General features: G+C 39.0%; 1 protein-coding gene across 1 annotated transcript in view; it reads left to right on the top strand.

Moving 5' to 3' along the window:
• The window catches only part of ccdc146 (coiled-coil domain containing 146), a 39,347-nt gene extending 22,747 nt beyond the window's left edge, over positions 1-16,600 (top strand). The window contains exons 12-23 of the mRNA XM_029495620.1: positions 214-306; positions 786-953; positions 1,487-1,575; positions 2,495-2,659; positions 2,930-3,005; positions 3,258-3,406; positions 3,509-3,737; positions 11,831-11,941; positions 12,044-12,181; positions 12,510-12,635; positions 14,444-14,566; positions 15,839-16,600. Coding sequence (XP_029351480.1) covers positions 214-306; positions 786-953; positions 1,487-1,575; positions 2,495-2,659; positions 2,930-3,005; positions 3,258-3,406; positions 3,509-3,737; positions 11,831-11,941; positions 12,044-12,181; positions 12,510-12,635; positions 14,444-14,566; positions 15,839-16,039 — 1,668 coding nt within the window. The 3' untranslated portion in view covers positions 16,040-16,600. The remainder of the gene's footprint in view (positions 1-213; positions 307-785; positions 954-1,486; positions 1,576-2,494; positions 2,660-2,929; positions 3,006-3,257; positions 3,407-3,508; positions 3,738-11,830; positions 11,942-12,043; positions 12,182-12,509; positions 12,636-14,443; positions 14,567-15,838) is intronic.
• Positions 16,601-18,388: the final 1,788 nt, after the last annotated feature.

Here is an 18,388-nt window from a genome sequence, read left to right as displayed (position 1 = left end):
CTGAATTTGATAAGACGTTTGCTAATCTTTGTACCAGATCCTGAGTTTTTTCTGTCCTTGATTTGTAAAGTCTACAGGGCTATAATCAGAGAAGCAATTGATAGAAATATATTTTGCTGCCTTTTTCTTAGATTGTGTAAGATCTGCTTACTGTACTGTTCATATCTGAACAGACCTTTGATGTTAACCCAACTGATCCACTCAAATTTCCAGATAGATGCTGTTCCCAAAAGAGAAACAAGTATTCAACAGAAGCTGGAGCTTCGGAAAGAGGTGGATGCTCTCAAAGTCACCTTTGAAAAACAGGTGGGAACAAATTGTGTGGGAGTAGACAATGATATCAGCAAATGTAAAATATAATGCATTCTACTGTAGTAACCCTCTGCCAAGTCTCTATTTAAGTTTCAACAAAGATGAAAATTGCAGGCTCCTCAAAGGGTGCAATCTGTTAGTTTTTGTATGTCTCAGAAGTTGGGTTTTTTTCCCTTGTCTTTTAAAGTTTTATGTTTAAGTTCTAATATTGTTTCATCTTTCATGTCTATATCAATTTATAGTGTCATTTGACTTATCAATTAGAATTAGATTTTCCATTTCACAAATTGTCAAACATACACAAAGTGTCACATCATCCAAAAACTTTGGGTACTTAACCATCCTTTACCCATCAATTTCATATTCAGGAAATTCTAGACCACTTTATGGCCTCATTCTGTCACCAGTAACCCTTATGTTTCCTCCAATGAGAGCTTTCAAGAGACAACTTCCATAAATCTGTTCCCAACCAGCTCTCAGGCGCTGAGGAAGAGAACCAGAAGAATCAGCAGTGTGGGATGATTCCAGAGCTGCTGAAGGAATCAAACGGTCTCAGAGAAGAACTCCATAATCTCAGATGTCTGACACAGATCAAAGCTGAGGAGAGGGGCCAGAAGCATCGTGAACTGCTCAGGGCTCAGGTGCAACACAAACAACACACAAGCTGGACACACACAATCAAAAATGTACATTCAAAGAAGGGTGAAAGTGCATATAGAGAAAAATCCTTTTTAATTACGTTTTGATGTTTTTATTAGTGGATGAAATAATATACTGTATATTGAAAGATTAATATTTCACACAGACTTCACAGGGACTAAAGTAGGATTAGTTTCATGTCACTGTGACAGGAAAAAGTCCAAATGTCAGCACAATGTGATCAGTTCAGAATGATTTGGAAAAAAATTACTGATTTTAGTTCTTCCACAAAATTCACCCTAAAAGTCTTCAGTTTTGTTGAAATAGCTGGGCAAGAGATTGAATAGCAGTATGGCCTATTTTAACACTGTCAGCCACAACGGTAAATTTGTTTTTTATCTGATTGAATATCCATTCCAAAAATTATGAGCTCCAGAATTGATTAACTTAAAAAAAAAAAAAATCAAACACTTACACACAAATAGCCATAAGTGGTGATGAAACTGTAACTTTACCTGTGAAATTCTGAACACAGCAACTGAGTCAACAGATCCAGCATGAGCTGCGAGAGAAAGACCTGATCATCATGGACCACAACAAGCTGCACACGATGCTGCAGCGCAGGTATCGTTGTTATTTTCTCTTCCCCGGCCACATTTCATTAAATATTAAGGTGTTTGCAACGTGAAGAGGATTTTGATTGCAGACAAGCTACCAAGCTGTTAATAGGTGGTATTAGGGGATCTTTTGTAAAACGTACAAATAAACGTCAATATGTCTTTGGTCAAAAATTTTTAGTGAGCTTTTCGTTATATGCAACGCAAGGAGTGGTGCCTCTGCATCTGGGGATAACGAGTACACCATAAAAGAAACAGAACAGAAAACTAAATCCTATACACTATATAGTAATGTAAAAAGTTGCCCCACTTATAATGGATTCTGTTCTTGTTTTGTGTTTTTTTTGGCTCCTCTGATAGGTGTAACAGCCGGGATCACAATTAATTCACACATCTGCATATGTTGTCTGGGTAGAAAACCATAACTTACTAATTGGTCATACTTCAGTGTTCTGACTTAGAGGAATGCATCTTGTGCACCCAGTGCAACAGCATACTCAGTATAGCACACAACAACAGACATCACCACAAAATCTGCCCGCTCAAAACTGTACCTAGTCAAGCAAAAGAAGGAGGTGAGAATTAAATGTTGCGTATCCTCTCTGTTGGCCATTAATTTACATTTTACAAGAGTGGTAAATAGAGATTTTAATGAAACCTCTCGTTGGTTCACACTAGTGGTGTAATAATTTTTTTGTATTTGCTGATAATTAATCATGAGCGTGCACAGTATGACTCTGTCAGCCATTAATAGCTGTTAATGGCTAAGGATATAAAGTCTGATATATTATATGGTGTATAGCAAAATACTAAACAAGAGTTTTCCAGCTTCTGCATCTGATAGTACAGTAGCTCAACTTTGTAATGCAGATGAGCAATGGGTTTTCTTATCAGTGTTTTTTTTATTATTTTTTTTCTCACTTCAGAATATCGCAGTATTCTAAACTGTGTGACACATTTATGGAAGAGAAGATTAAGTACGTCAACTTGAAGCAAATTGCCTCACAGACTATCACAGAGCTGACAGAGCAGGTTAAGGTCCTGGAAAACGAGATGGATATCCAGCACACCATCCTCATTAACAAGGAGAGGTGTGTGCATGTGTTTTGTAGAAAACAAGGTTTGGAGTTATGTGTGTATGACTTGTTTGCACAAAAACTTTGCACTTACTAATCCAGAAAAGGATGCATTTACATGGCATGCAAATACTGGCTTTGTTAAGATTGTATAGTTCCTTTTGTGAAGATTACATTATCACTTATTGTTTTGTCTTAACAAGTGCATTTTTTTATGAAGTTGTATTTGTGTTTCTTTTAGTCCAGATAATATCATTAGTGTGACTTTGTGTATGTCCATTCCAGATTGGTCACAAAGGCTCGTAAGAAGCTCTCTAATAGCTCCAAAATGAGGAATAAACTGCAAAATGACATCTCAAAGGTCCTTACAGACTCACATGGCATCAGTCAACACACAATATAGGAAACCTACTGTTGTTCTCCTTTGTAATAAGCCAGTTTCACAAGTTTAACAGCTTCCTCATTATGTCCGTGGGCTTTGTCAGACACTCAAGAGCAAGACAAACAATTCAGTGATATCAATGTAGAAATCAATGTCTTGCAGTATGTAGTGGAATAATGTTATTGTGTATGCATACTTGAGAACTGCTTTTGTTTAAAACAACATTCCTAGGTTGTATGGAAGCAACGTGAGATCAGCAAGCAAAGTGAGGACAACAAACAGGAGCTGGTGAAACTCACACAAATGATCAACCAGGAGGAGCAGGCACTTTTGGAAATAAACAAGAATCATGAAATAGCAATACAGCGCCGCAACTTTCTGTAGGTTATGGGTTTGAATTTTACGGAAATTTACCTGAATTTAAGGAGAAGATTTATACAACAAATGATGTTTGTGCCCTTGACTGTATATGTGTCAACCAGTGGCATTCAGCTTCTGGAGCATGAGGAGGTTTTGTTCAGTCACCATGAGAAGGTGAACATCCAGGATGTGGCCATTGCTAAGGGCAATGTGGCGCTAGAGATGATGGAGAAGGAGATAAAAGAATTGCAGTCAGCCATCAATGAAGAGAGAAGACAGATGGAGCTGAAAAAGAAGGAGGTTCCCCTTAAGAAAAAGCTGGAGGAAGAGATCACCATGTTGCAGATAGAGGTAGGAAAAGCACTATCCTTCACACTACACAAACATTAGGAGTGGTCAGTTTGAAGGTTTACACAGAATAAAAAAATTACTTATTCAATCCCACTAAACTTAGTGAACTGCAAACTAATTAGTGGAAATGTGGGTGGAAAGTTTACTTATGAGGTTGTTAAACCGAAATCTTTAATTAAGATCTTTTCTATTGTAAAAACTGTGTACCCTGGTGACAATCTCCCAACTCCCTCTTCAACTGTTTTAGTCTCTTCTCTTATTTCTTTGAAAGAAAAGATAAAAACACATTCCTTTATGTTTTTGACTCTGCTGCGAATCCCCAACTTCCCAAAACTTACAGCAAAGGTGCACTGAACAGCTTTGTGCTTTTTATTTTTTGCTGTGGTAAGTGTTATTGCTGACATTATAGTATGAACATTGCACGCAGGAGTAATGTGTTGTTGTTTTTTGATAGCTCTCCTAGAGTTTCCCTAGTGTGGTTTTTCTAATTTGGCCACTACTCAGAGTGGTCCCACAGAATTCTGCTGTCCGTGTTTCTCCAATCTCAGCAAGACTACTGTACACCAGGATGTGACTTTGTTTTCTGGGATTCAAAATCCTGTCAGCAAGCTAGTTAGAAATGTCAATTAGAGCTTCCTGTTGTGGTATGGATCATAATATTTGCTCTGAAAGTACAGATTGTGTATGTGTGTGTCTGCAAACTTTTCCTTGGAGTTGTCTCCAACTCCAAAAAACTGGTAAATCTTTTGCAGTGTGCATCTGGCTTTCATACAAACACAAAGAACTTATCTTCAGGTCATTGTCCAGTTAGGTATGTGTGTGTGTTCCCATCTTCATGTAAAACAAACAAACCTTATATCATCTGAGGAACAAAATGATTGTGTGAGTTTTGTGTCTAGGGCATTGTAGATCATTGTTGATCTCTATCTTTGTCAGGTTGGGGAATTCCAATAAAAACAGTTACATACAAGTTCAAGACAATATGGGAGATCTCTTTAATAAATAGGCTCAATGTTAGTTTTATGCTGTAAGCTGATTTTGATCACTACTCAGAAGAGGTCAGTTTATACCTCTAACTTCATAGCTGGTACCGTTTTCTTTGTGTTGCAGGTTGAGGTGACTGACTGTATGCAATCATCCTCAGAAATTTCAGCAGAGACAGAGACCTTATTTTTTCTCCCTGAACATTCCAGACAGAGATGCATAAAGAAAATGAAGATCTAAACCCAAATAAATGCACACTGTTTCAGACTACCAGAAGGATGACATGCATTAATAAATAACATAAAAACACCAACATATTCAAGGAATTCTGCAATGCATAGAGAATGACAGACAGAAGGTTTTCAGACACACACAGTCACACTGAGTCTCCCTGCCAGCAGCTGTATCGTGGGATTGGGTGTGTTGCTGTTCTGCATCAGAGCGACTGGTTTTGACTTGCTGCTGGACCAGACTTTTCTCATATGAGCCTTGTGCTCTTTTGGATGAACGCAGTGTTGGAACAGGCTTCACCATGTGCTGCTGTTTTGAAAAACACCCCTTCCCTTTTCTCCATCTGGTTACTCCGTCTGCTGTTTATCGTTTACTACAAGGGGTCCCGTTGGTGCCATCTTTTTTCTGTCACTCTTGTTTTCTGTTTTTTAGCTCACCATTAGTTCTTTTCTACTTTGCCTTGGTCTGAAAATGCCTTCTTTCATTGTTCCTTTAAGGTATTCTCAAGGTTTTTTTTTTCTTTTTTATTTGGAGAAACTTGATCAACACATCCTTAGTGTACTTCCCATTGCATTTTTCTCCGAACTACCTCCCTTTCCTTCTCTCCCTCTCTGACTGACCTTGCATTGGCAGTACATGCAGTAAATTCTATCCCAATTTTGTGTCAATCAGTCTGAAATACCTCAACAACTCTTGACCTATTCTTTATCCTCTAGATCAGAGGTCCCCAACTCCAGTTGGAGAGCTGCTGTCCTGCATGTTTTAAATGTTTCCTGCTCCAACACACCTGATTCAAATGAGTGGGCCCTTATCAGACCTCAGCAGAGCTTGATGACGAGCTGATCATTTAAATCGGGTCAGTAGCTTTCCAGAGCCGGAGTTGGAGCCCTCGGCTCTAGATGTAGCCAGCTGACCAATCCCTTGCACTTTCGTTCAGCTCAACCACCAGCTCAAAAGTTCCACTCATCAAGTAAAATATCTTCATATCAGCCTGAATTGGCAGTGATTTTGTGACACAAATGTGACACGTGTCACATTTCCTCTCAATTTTTTTTCCATCAAAATAATCTGTAATAATCTGTCTTTGGTGCTAGTTAACATGCTAACACAGTAAACTATGATAGGAAACACGGTAAAACATTGTACCTCATGAACATTAGCCTAGCATTTTAATCTGAGTATTGTTGTGCCTGAGTCCAGTTTTACAGCTGCTGGCACGACTGTTTGTTTGGATACAAATGCAACTGATGAGACTTTGTAACAGTTAACACTTTATCTGGTTAGTGTATTAGTCTGTCTGCCTTTTAATCCATTCACCATTCTAGTCCGTCCTGAAAACTGCGTGTCCGCTGCGTGTAAATAGCAAATCATTTTCTAAATCGCTGTTTTCCTTTTAAACAGCCATCTCTTCTGGGCACAAAAAGTAAATCACAGCGGTCTCTTCTATTGCGGGAGGCTTGTCTGCTCAATTCATTCTCGTTGCAAATTCATTCTCTATGCGAATTCATTCTCTATGCAACTACCTCGCTGTCGATTTATCATATATATTGTGTATTTGTATTCATCTGTGACCAGTTTATCTGTTCAATGCAAACAAACCCCCCATCCGTTTGATGGAAGATTTTGACAAAGATAGATTAGGCCATCTGCAAGACTATTGAAGTTCAATATACTCTGAGGGTTTCATTTGCTCTAAAGAATTTTAATTGCTTCAAAACAAACATAGGTTTGTGTTTGATTCTAAATGTATGGCTTGTTTATGAGTTGCTGGCACGTCATCGTCACTAACACACATAGAAGTACACACATCTGCACACACATTGAGATCAGGTAAGCCGAGATAACTCCTTTGCAGCAACATTTGAATATTTTTGAAAAATCTCCTAATGACTAGCTAGACCTCAATTATACATATAGTCATGCAACTATCTACAACAAAGATGCAGAGAGAGTTGTACTTCTGAAGCCTGCACCCAGCCACGGAATAGGATTTATAACAGGGTGGGGCTGATGATACACTGTGCTCTTCCCAAGACTGTGTCATTTTGTTTGGCTGTCCATCTCTTGAAACTTTTTCAACTTATCTGGAACTCATTACTAGTACGGGCCATGTCTTGATCGACCATGGATGTGTGAGAATGTGGAAGTATGTGTATGTGTGCCTTATGTCACAGACTCAAATCAGACAGGCAAATGGCAATCAAGAGAAGCAATGGATCCAAATGGATCCAAAGAAGGCTGATAATACAGGTTCTAGTCATGACTATGGTACGGTCGTCCATGTTAGGACCACCAATAACGCTCCTTCATGCAGCCACAACAGATTTCCAGGTGGATTTTTGTACTGACTTGTAGATTGCTACAAATATGTCTAATACAAATCTAGTGCAGTCGTTTTAACTTCAGCCTATCTCCCAAAAGGCATAGTGTTGTTACTCATTCTGTACATTTTTTTTAAATAAATATTCCATAAATATCTCCTGCCTTGTATCGGCCTTCTCAGCATTACCAATTAAAATATATGTGAGTCAGAGGTTTTGGCAGGATACAGGATTATTTGGCAGATTACGGTCCAGCGCACAGAGGTTTACAGCATCTGTAAGTAGTTTTGTTTTTTTGATGAATCACTTGTTGTTGAATATTAAGGGTGTGGCTTGGGGTTAGTTTGTCCAAAAGCAGTATTTTCACCACTGCCTCAAATTTACAAAAACTTAAATCCAAAAGTCAAATATAATAGTGAATAGTGAATATATTTTAAATTTTATTCACTTTTGGTCATTTTCTGCACCAGTTCATAATTTTGCCATTTATGTTTTGTGAGTATTGAATGTTATGCAAGGTCCTCTTTAGGCAGGAATCTTACTTTGTAACTATTTGGGTATCCTAACGAGAGGCTGAGAAGTGAGGGTTTTTGTCAGAGGCTTCAAAGCACAGGAGTGATTTGCCTGAGGAGTCCAAGTCGGCACCAGCAATCAAATCTCTCCTTAAGAGACATGTATTATTTATCATTAGGTCTTTTTATATCCCTAAACTTTGAGTAAATTTGTCATTACCAGTGTCCACAAGTTTCGTATATTTCTAACATCCAGGCACAGAATCCAAAGTAGAATGTGTGTTTCATTTCTAATTATAATGTATTCCTCATGTGGGTCCTAGGAAAGCTTCACTTCGTCTCCTCTGCTCACATGTTCTCTTAATTAACCTTACATAACCTTATTATGATTACATTTTACCACAGTTACTGACCTTTCTGTCATACTGCGCTGTCCCTTTTGTCTTTCATGTCTTTTAATTGGGATTCACTTTGTAACGCATTGTTGGGAAGTGTTATATAAATAAGGTCATTATTTATCTTTATTATCACGCTGTTAAATATGCAGTGTGCCAGCCATTATGTGGCTTTTGAAGCCATCATGTTAACTACTAACTGAGATGAAATTATTTAAATGATATGCAAATTTTATTCTGCATGGATCCTTTCATATGTTCAACAGTTTACAGCTTTCATGAGCCAAGAAAGCAGCTCTTCTTTCTGACTGTCAGATGAAGAAAACAGAGATGCAGGCAGGCAGAACAGGGACACTGACACAAAGACAGATGAATACAAAGAAAAAGACAAACAAAAGCGGGAAGACGGGTATAAAAATGTTAAGAGTGAGGGCAACACACAGGAAAAAAAGACTGATTGAAGAGCAGAGCCGGGAGAAGGAGAGTGACAGACGTTCTGTATATCCATCCGTCATGTAGTTTTTAAATAGCTGAGGGTGGATACGTATGAGGGTGGAAAACAGATCAATCATGCTCCAAAGTTAGGCCTGGGCACACACTCATCACAGGCAAGTGTTTGCAGAATGTGACATCTCAAAAAGTTCTTCTTCATTTAAGCTTTGAAGTATATTAAAACATCTTTGATGCAAGGAGGTTTCTTTGTAGTGACTATCCATTATTCAATTAAATTCTCAACACTCTCCTTTTCCACTGCAAGTCAAACTGGAATTCTTTTATTTTGGCTTGGTTTGGCTTTACTTGTGTATGGAAGGAGGCAAAGTTGTATTTATCAAGAATTAAAAGGCACTAATGAACTGCAAAGATTATGGATTTTTGTTGACGCCAACCGGCAGTAGCTATATGAACAAAAAGTAATGTTTGGTAGCAATCACAGCTTTTATTGGTAAGCTGAGCTAACAAGCTTTCCCTCAGCCAGTTTCTGGGAAGCCACTGGTTAACTCAGCTTTAGGAAATAGGACCTTCTGTTCCTCTTATCCATAAGTGGTACATTAACAGAGAGGGAGAAAAAAGTCTGAAAAAAGTTTTGAGACTGAACAGGGTTATGACCTGCTCCAGTCAGAAGTGCATCCTGTTTGTTGACAGTGCGTTTCTTAGTTAGCCAGAAATCAAATGCCATTCACTCTGTGCCATGGAAAAAGTTCCCCTCTTGAGGCTTGACAAAAAATTCAATCCCCTTTTTAAAAGATGTAAACGTATGCACAACAGCTGCTGTATCATTTATTCCCTCTTTAAAATTCAAAATTCAATTCAACTTCAATTTATGGTGTCACTACCATATTTTGCAGTTCAGTGACTTTCATTTGTACATTCAGCATGAAATGGGAACATCTAGTCTGCTTTGTTGCTTAATTTTGTTTTTGAGATAACCTAATTGTGAATTCAGCTCCTCGCATCATGAACAAGGTTTTGCTGTCAAAGTTATATTCTCTCTGAAAAGTGTAGATAACACGGGTCCCTGTTCGTCAGTCCCAGTTCCTCTTCTTCAGCATCGCTTGTCTGTTTTTCTTTTCTGCTCTCGCAACCAATCTCTGTACCTTTTCTTACTCCAGGCTTCATGCTGTCTACCCTTTGCTCTTCCTCACTTTATCTTCCCCTGTCTGTCTGTTTTATCAGTGTCTCTGAGTAAATCTGTTTCCATCTCATCTCTGTCTGCTTTTCAGTAGCTTACTGTCATTGTTTCCGCCTCTCAACTTTTTTCTGTAACTTTAACCTAACAAACACCTCCATTAATCACATGGCAGCCATACATCGAAACTTTGTCATATGACTTTGAAAGGGAAACATCATTTTAGCAGGTTGAACACCTTAATCTGTTTTACTCAGACTTTCTGTCTGTTTGCACGAGTGAGGCTTCATTAATCTTAACCCATGAAGGAATGGGGGAAAAAAACAGGAATCCTCACTTTGCTGCATTCTGTCTTTCAAGTCTGAATCACACACTTTCAGATTAGACACAGGCACATTAACATGCATCCAAGTACACACACGCACTGTATGGTCGAATGGAGAGAAGCAATGGTTACATCAGCCAGGTCATGGTATGTCAGACCGCCAATGCGCAATAATTTTCCACACCCTGTCTTTCTCTTCAACTTCTCTCCAATGCACTTTACTTTCTGTGGTCGAGCCAATCATTTCTTCCTCATTTCTTCTTAAATATGTCAACCTTGTTGATCTCCCCAGGCTTCTGTTAATATTTTCTCATGTATCCTTTTCTCTCCTATCATCTGAACAAGTTGTTCTCTCTATTTTCTGTTAATGTTCATTTCATGTTATCTGTCAGGGCTGCTTCATCTCAGCTTCATACACTTTATTTATAAGCTACTATTATTTTGCTGTAATTGGTCCGCTGAGTTTTTGCATTAACTTCCCTGTTGAGACACAGTAGCTACTCTAATTGTGGCTCTACAATCCCTGTACCCATAAAAAAATTCTCATGATTTTTATGGGTGAGTCATAATAAATACCCAGTTCATAAAAATATAAAATGCAAGGAGATATTTTTATCAATCGCTGGCTCAATCGACCGCCATTCAGTGAAAGTGTCTAGGTGAAAATCTTTGCAACATAAACTTCTTTTAATTTCCATACTTTGAAACAGTGTCACATATTTAAAGTATATATTGTGTATCCACGACACTTCACTGAGCGTTTCATACAAAAGTCTGCATGTCTTGTGTCTCACTTTATTCATATTTCCCCCAATATTAAGTCTGACATTAACCATCTATCAAAACTTTGAGATCTACACTAGAATTTGTTCTGAATACTTTGCGTTCGAGCTAATCCTTTGCAAGCAACATATGTTTCTTCTGGTGGCTGTTCTACTTTCACTGCAATGTAAAATCAGCGAATTTATAAAACATTTGATGCTGGAACTATTGTAAATGTGTGTATCCTTGAGGTCTAACAAACACATTGAATCCATCTGTTTCCTTGTTAAACAATCACATTTTTATATATTTTGTTCAAATATTGCACTGTCTTTGATGGGGACCCTCTAAAAAGTGATGTACCTTTGATTAGCCTTTTATTTAATTTCTATTGTTCATCTCAACTCTTTTTCACAAAATCATGTGAGTGTCTAAAGGCCAAAGGCTTGAATCTAAAATGTCCTCTCGTGCCATTTCAGTGCCCTCTCTTGTCCTGTCTGCCTTCACTCTTTTTCCCTCTTTGTGCTTTGTTTTGTATCCTCACTCCTCCTCTGTCTGTCAGGCTGTCAAACAACAGCACCTGAGAAGGGACCCTGTGGAGTTTAAAATTCTTGTTTCTTTCATCACACTTTGCCAGTGACTTGTTACCTAGTGGCAATGTCTCTCACATAGGCACTACACTTAGCTGAAAAATGGCTTTTTTTAAATCCCCATCGAAATGTGTATCTTAAATGCCTGGAGGACAAGCCACTTGAAGCAGACAGAAATGTTCATTTATGTGAAGTGTGCTGTCCCATGGGAAATTTCTGTATTATTTTTATTACTACACAGCAAGACAGCAACTTGATTTTTGACCCTGTTTTTTTTATCTCAATTCACTGTGCTCTTACATGCAGTCAAGTCTTGTCTCTGTCTCTAATTCTCTCAATTTCTCAGCTTTCAGAGGTCAGAGACAGGACTCTTGAAAGTCTGAATCAAACTGTCGATTACAAAGAGCTGAAAGGCAAAGACCCATCTACTACAGAACTGCTTAAGAAAATTGAGCAGGTACTGAAGTAAATAATTTTCGTTGTGTTTTTTGGATTCTTAGAAAACTTTAAAAACTGTTGCACAAGCATAATTGTCATGTATCTATGTGCGCACATGTAGCTCGAGATGAACTTGGCCCAACGTGAGAGACAGTTGCTTGAAAAAGAGCTCCTTGTGGACCAGGTAACCCGGCTTTCAAAACCACTCAGACAGCAGGCTGAGGCCTGCCAACAGGACCAACTCTCACTTCGAAAGAAGGTAGACAACATGGTCAACACACACATGCACGGACACAGATAAAACTTAGCCAGCATACACACCTATCAGATATCACAAACTCAGTCACCAGCTTCAAGACAAAAGAATACACAATAAGGCGCACATTGAGATACACTTGTAACATTCACCCATGTGAGGAGCGTGCAGAGTGGGCAAAGGTCACAGAGCATTACATTAAACAAAAGCAAATGGAACAAGGTTCATTACATAAATAGCTTCTGGAAGCATGTCATAACAAAAGCTAATAATGAAGGTAAATTTGATCTAAAGTGTGTGTGTCTGTCTGTCTGTGTGCGCGCATTTCTAGCTAAATGACCTCCGAACTCGTATAGTCAACACCAACTACCGTCTGATGGCCATTTCTGCAGAACTTGCTATGAAGCAAGCAATTGCTTTGACTCAACAACAGGAGATCAAAGAGAGAGAACTGCAGGTCAGAGGTGGTCTCACTCACTTCCACTGTACACCCACAACCGTGTCACAAAGTTGCACATTGTCCTCTCAGCATCCCACTGTCTTTCCATTTTATTCCTGTCACTCTCCGCTGCCTGCGATCACAGAAGGACAGACAAAAATAAAGTCCCAACTTTCACCTCAAAGCCATTTATCTTGCTCATTTTCACAATAAAATAAATCGAAAGGAATAAAAAAAAAAAAGAGACAAAATAAAATAAAAAATTTGCTTACCCTCCAGTGGGTTCATAAAAATAAAGCAGTGTCAACTAGAAGTACTATCTCATGGCCCTATGCCGCCACCAGCCTGGGTCGGAGCAAACATGGTCACCATCTCCCCTTGTGGTCCTGACTTACAGCGTTGAATAACGGCCTGGAAGGTTTTGGCAAAATATTTTGACTTTGCTGTCGAACTGACCTTTTGTATATAAAGTGTCATCCCCCTTCTCATCTTGTCCTGTGAAAGATTTGTTATTAGACGTATGACAGCACATTAAGCTGTGTCATCATTAATGTACAGTATGAATTCAGTTATGGCCAAAGACCCAATTTGTATGGTCACAGGACAGAGGGACACACAACCAGTTAACATAATGCCTGCAGTCAAAGCTACAGGCACGACACAATAAGTGAAAGAATTTGCTTTCAGATTACCGACCACTGGATTCCTATACTAGCAATCAATTTATCCATAATTATAAAGCATAACGTATCCATAGCAACCAAGGAACATTTTATTGTTGCCACTTGGAAAAAAGAAAAAAAGAAAAGACTGCATTAACAGTAAGTTTATCTGAATTTAGCTTGAAACATTTATTATGACTAATTTGTTAGCAAATTGTTGCCAGTATTTACATCCAGGAGTCCTGATGCAGCATGAGGATGTTTTGTTGGAGCTGTGTTCACAACATTTCCAGCTTTGTTGTGATCTCCCAGTAGAGGAGGGGGAAATGTTTGGCTCTGGAAATATTTCATATTTACCAGCCAAAAGCTAAAGTTGTCTGCTGTTTGGTGCTCAGCTGGTACTGAGCTGTGGGCTCAGCACACTTGGAAATGTTTGGAGCTATGAGACTGACTAATAACTGTAAAGGGATGTGAACCAAAACAATAAGCTGAAAGGAACAGCTCCATAAAGTGGACATTTGCAGACATTTGCCTTTTAATCTTACATCATTTTCTTAACGAACATAACCTGGTCTTGCCTGTACAGATGCTGTGCTCCCACATTTTCCGTGATACAGTTCAACATCTGTCTGGTCCTTTGAGGTCATAGTAAAGGAGAGCAACTCAGCTGGCAATATGTAAACAGTAACATCAGCTTCTTAGGTAGCATGACCAAATTTGCACTGGTGTTACTGAAGCTAGCAAATAAAGAGCAATAAATTATTTTATTTACGTTTTGATACACATCTGCCCTGAAGATCGGAATGCCACTGGCAAAAAACCAGCGTTTAAGCAAAATTTTATATAAATACTAAGACCGGTTTGAGAAAAGAGCCTTCTGTCTCAATAAAAAATGTAACTCATAAAAATGAGAGGGTTTCCCACATGCCTTGTAAACATTTAAAGAGAACTGTTAATAACCCAAAGAACTCCAGCAGCTGATGTATACCTGCAGCACACTGAAGACCCGACAACAAGTAGAAAATGCCCCAATTCTGATACTAATATGACCATCTGTTTTTGGGCTCAGTTAGAATTCAGTCCTAACTCGGGCCAGGTGAGCAAAGATTGAACAGTGATAGGAATGCAAAGTGAATATTTCTCCCTCTGGCTCTGTGCTTCCAGATGGACAGGTGCCAGCAACGGCTGGAGCAGGACCTGCCACCCTGCCCTGAGATAGAGGAGGAGTGGAGGAGGATGCTCCGTGACAAGAAGATGAGGCAGAGGGACAGAGAGGAGAGGGAGAGGGTAAAGAAACACAGACACACAAACACGAAGATCACTGGGCGGTAAGAGGAGAAGACAGTAAGAGTCAAAGGAAGTGGGTGGAGTGGGTACATGATAGGAATGAAAAATAATGCACATGCACACATGGATCAGTGGTATCTGAAACCAGTCTGAAACCATTTCCTCAACCACCACACCACTCTGCCAAACCATAAAATAGGATGACACATCCGGAAACCGAAACATTGCTACAGCATTTCCAGTCTTTCATTATCAATCATGCAGTTTAAGCTCTGTCTTAAAGTACGACTGTGTGTGTGAACCTGATAAATGCAATGGGCCTTTTCCTGTTTATTTATTGGCAGTAGTTTTTTTTTTTTTTTTTTTTTTTTTCCTTCATTCAAAGCCATTATTCCTTTTTTATGTCCACGGCTTAGATCACATGCCAGCAGATAAACTGTTCATAGGCGTGAGAAAATTGCCGTTCTTTGAAGTCTCAGTGAGATTTAGGCATAGTTCATTTACATGCTGTCGTGGGGTGAAAGTCGAGGAGAGGACTGTCGTGTCATGAAGATGTGAGTGAGCTGGAATGCTTGTTTTCCTTTTCCTCATCAGGAACCAGACATGCTTACAAATTGATTCATCAGATATGTTGGGTTTAAATCAATTTTTCTAGTCACTGTCAGTTTTCTACCAGTTGACTTCAAGCAGGAAAGAAACTCTCCAGGAATGAATAAATACCCGAGTTTTCTAGTTTTGTATAATTCAACTTCATTTTCTATGTGTAAAAAATAGCTAGGTTTAGGATTTTACTTGTCTTCCTGTAAGAAGAGTTCATTTTAATTTTCTAAAATACTTCACAACCTTAGTCCTTCAACAGAAACATGCATTAATAATGTTGGTAAAAGTCATCCAGTGATCACCTTCCACAAAGATAATTGAAGAAGTGCAACTATGTCTCAATATCATTGAATCCAAAGACATTAATCTCTAATAGACAGTTTCATTTAGGGAGTTAATGTCAAAAAAAGAAAAATGAAACTCAGATCAAACTTTCACCAGCCTTGGGATTCTGAGCTCAACTGTTCGTTTGTGGCCTTGCTTTTGTCTTGAGATATTAAAAGATAAATAAATTGAGGAATTAATTATTCCATTTTCATGATTAAAATTCAGGAAAGTTGTATTTTAACTTTTTAGTTCAAGGTCATTCAGTCTTACATTAAATATTAAAACACCCTTTGGCGTGTGTGTGTGTGTGTGTGTGTGTATGTGTGGGGGGGTGTGCATGTGTAGCTGGCTAAAGAAGAGGAGTGGAACCAGTTGCCCAATGGAGAATACACCACAGCTGAAGCTCGCCCTAATGCGTACATCCCTCAGACGGACTCCCTCCCTCTGCCTAAACCCTACGGAGCCCAGGCCCCTTTCAAACCCTCCCAACCAGGAGCCAACATGAGACACATCCGCAAGCCCACACTCAAACACATAGCGATATAGGAAACTGTAGATATGTATGCACATTAAATCCACTGTGTATTCATGAAGTCACTAGTCAGTCAGTCAGTCGGTGGTTTGCACTGATTTTCAATCGAAATCCATCAGCCCCTCTCACACATTATGTAATCATCACTTAAATTTTGATTTTCTCATTTATTTCCTGGGGAATTTTTGCATTCTCAAGCACTGATCTAGCCTTCCTTTCCTTCTCCACCTCTCTGCCTCTTGCATATGTTTTGATCCAGCACATCTACCACACATGGTTTGTTGTCTGTGTGTGTATTTGTGGATTGCATCTGGTTGCTATTTTGTTTCTTGTTTTTTTTACATTTACTGGCAACAGCTTGTTTACACTCTCTTACAGGACTTAGTGTTACTGCAAGCAGAGTGGAGAGGAAGACAGAGGGCATGGTAGAAACGAAAATTGTGTTTATTGCTGTATTGTGTTCACCAAGACGATACAGCAACAACACACCATTATTGTCCCTCTATATATTTTTAAACTTTCTTCATCTTGTTGCTGTTTCAGCTATGACACTTGTAACCAGAGAATGACAAAGAGAGAGGAGAAATGTATTGAAGTGGAGCAAGTTGGCAGTTGGGGGGGGGGGGGTAATGGATAAAATTGGAGCTGTAAATGGGGCGTATCATGCAGAGGGAGTTACTAGAGACGGAAAACAAAGACCTTCGTCTCATCGACCTTCTAAAACTTTACTGGAACTTGTTCTATCAGCGGATCACAGCTTGGAAGCATGTGTTTGTTTGGGGGCCAAGTTCATGTGGCGGCCAGTGCTGTGCATGTAGGTGGACATATTTGTGTAGAAGAGAAAATAAAATTCTGAATCTATTTCTAAAGTGGCATGACTGGTGTGTGACACAATAGGTTTACATGGACGTGGTGTAACACAAACTAGGTAGCAAGTTAATAGTGAGATTGTTGAGCATCAATGTTATCAATTTACATTTGAAAATAATTGATAAATAATTAGCTATTAGCCAAATGAAATTGATAAATCCTAACACTAAAAAAAAAACAGAATGATGGTTTAAAGTGAGTCAAAAGTCAGTTCATCTATCTGAAAGTTATGGATCAGTGGTTGAAATGAGTCACTTGCTAGAAACAAGAAAGTTCAAAATATATGAGAGCACTGAATAAACCATCAGCATTGCTCAATCTAAAAGGTAAATTGTTGTGTTGACTTGTTAAAAGTCAAGGCTCAACACATCCACCTGGGTGTCATCACTTCCTGGTCTTAGTCTACCTTCCCTCCTCTGATCACCCATCCTGGCCTGATGTGTTTCACCTGTTTGATTCCCCCCCCCACACCTTGTGTATATATAGCTGCTGTTTTCTCACTGTCCTCTGACAGTTTTTCTTCATCAAACACACAAACTATTTCCTTGTCTTTGTACTTAGTTTGTTTTTAACCTGTTTGTCTGATTTTTGCAGGCCCATCTGAGTACTGACCCTGTTTGATGTAAATCTCCTGTCTTCATTAATGACTCCCTGCTGTCAGGACATAAACAACTGAAACTGTTTGCTAAACATAGCTGATAGACAGATATAACCATTAAGCAATTAAGCCAGATGGGTAAGTGGCAGAAACAAGAGCTAAGCTAAATGAATTAATGATGAAAATAGCAAACACTAATAAGTTATAAATTAAATCATGTGTCGCAATGGATAGTTAAAAAGAGACTATAAACAAGTATAAAAGTAACAGATAAACAGATGACAGTTCTGGTGAAGGGGTAATTCTGCTTAAATGGGTTGCGGGGAAGGTCAGACAGAAATGTTTGGAAACCTCTGGCACACGCTGTGCTGAGCTTGATTTGTGACGCATGCTGTGTGAGTCAACTTCCTAAGAGGTTCAAGAAGGCAGCAGGTTGAGTCAGCGCCGTCCGCCTGGTGATGTGATGTGATGTGATTTGATGCGTGTGTGATGATCCATTACAGGCTGGTGGTGGTAACTGTCAGATGAATTTAGCCCCTTAACTGTGCTTATTAGTCAGCTACATAACACCGGCTGCATAACAAAGCAAGCAAGTGGGGAATGAGCAATTTGTCCACATTTAACAGAGGAATGATTTGTGCCGCGTTGTTGTAAGTTAAGGCAAAATAATAATAATAGCCCGAGTAGGTGGGTATTGTAACATAAGCGTGTACAAAAGCGTGATGGGTGTGTTCTCCACTAAATGTCCTCAGCGTGTGATGACTGATGCTGAGATTATTTCCTGATTTCATTGGAACTCTGCTGAGTCTGTCCAAAACATAATAATCTCCAGCATACGAGTGCTCACTTCCTCCTCTGCAGAGCTTTTCACACCACAAACTCTGACTGCCAAATC

This window comes from Echeneis naucrates, chromosome 23 (assembly GCF_900963305.1).
Source record: "Echeneis naucrates chromosome 23, fEcheNa1.1, whole genome shotgun sequence".
Taxonomy (NCBI): domain Eukaryota; kingdom Metazoa; phylum Chordata; class Actinopteri; order Carangiformes; family Echeneidae; genus Echeneis; species Echeneis naucrates.
The sequence above is the reverse complement of the archived record's forward strand: the minus strand, read 5'-3'. Positions and strand labels throughout refer to the sequence as shown.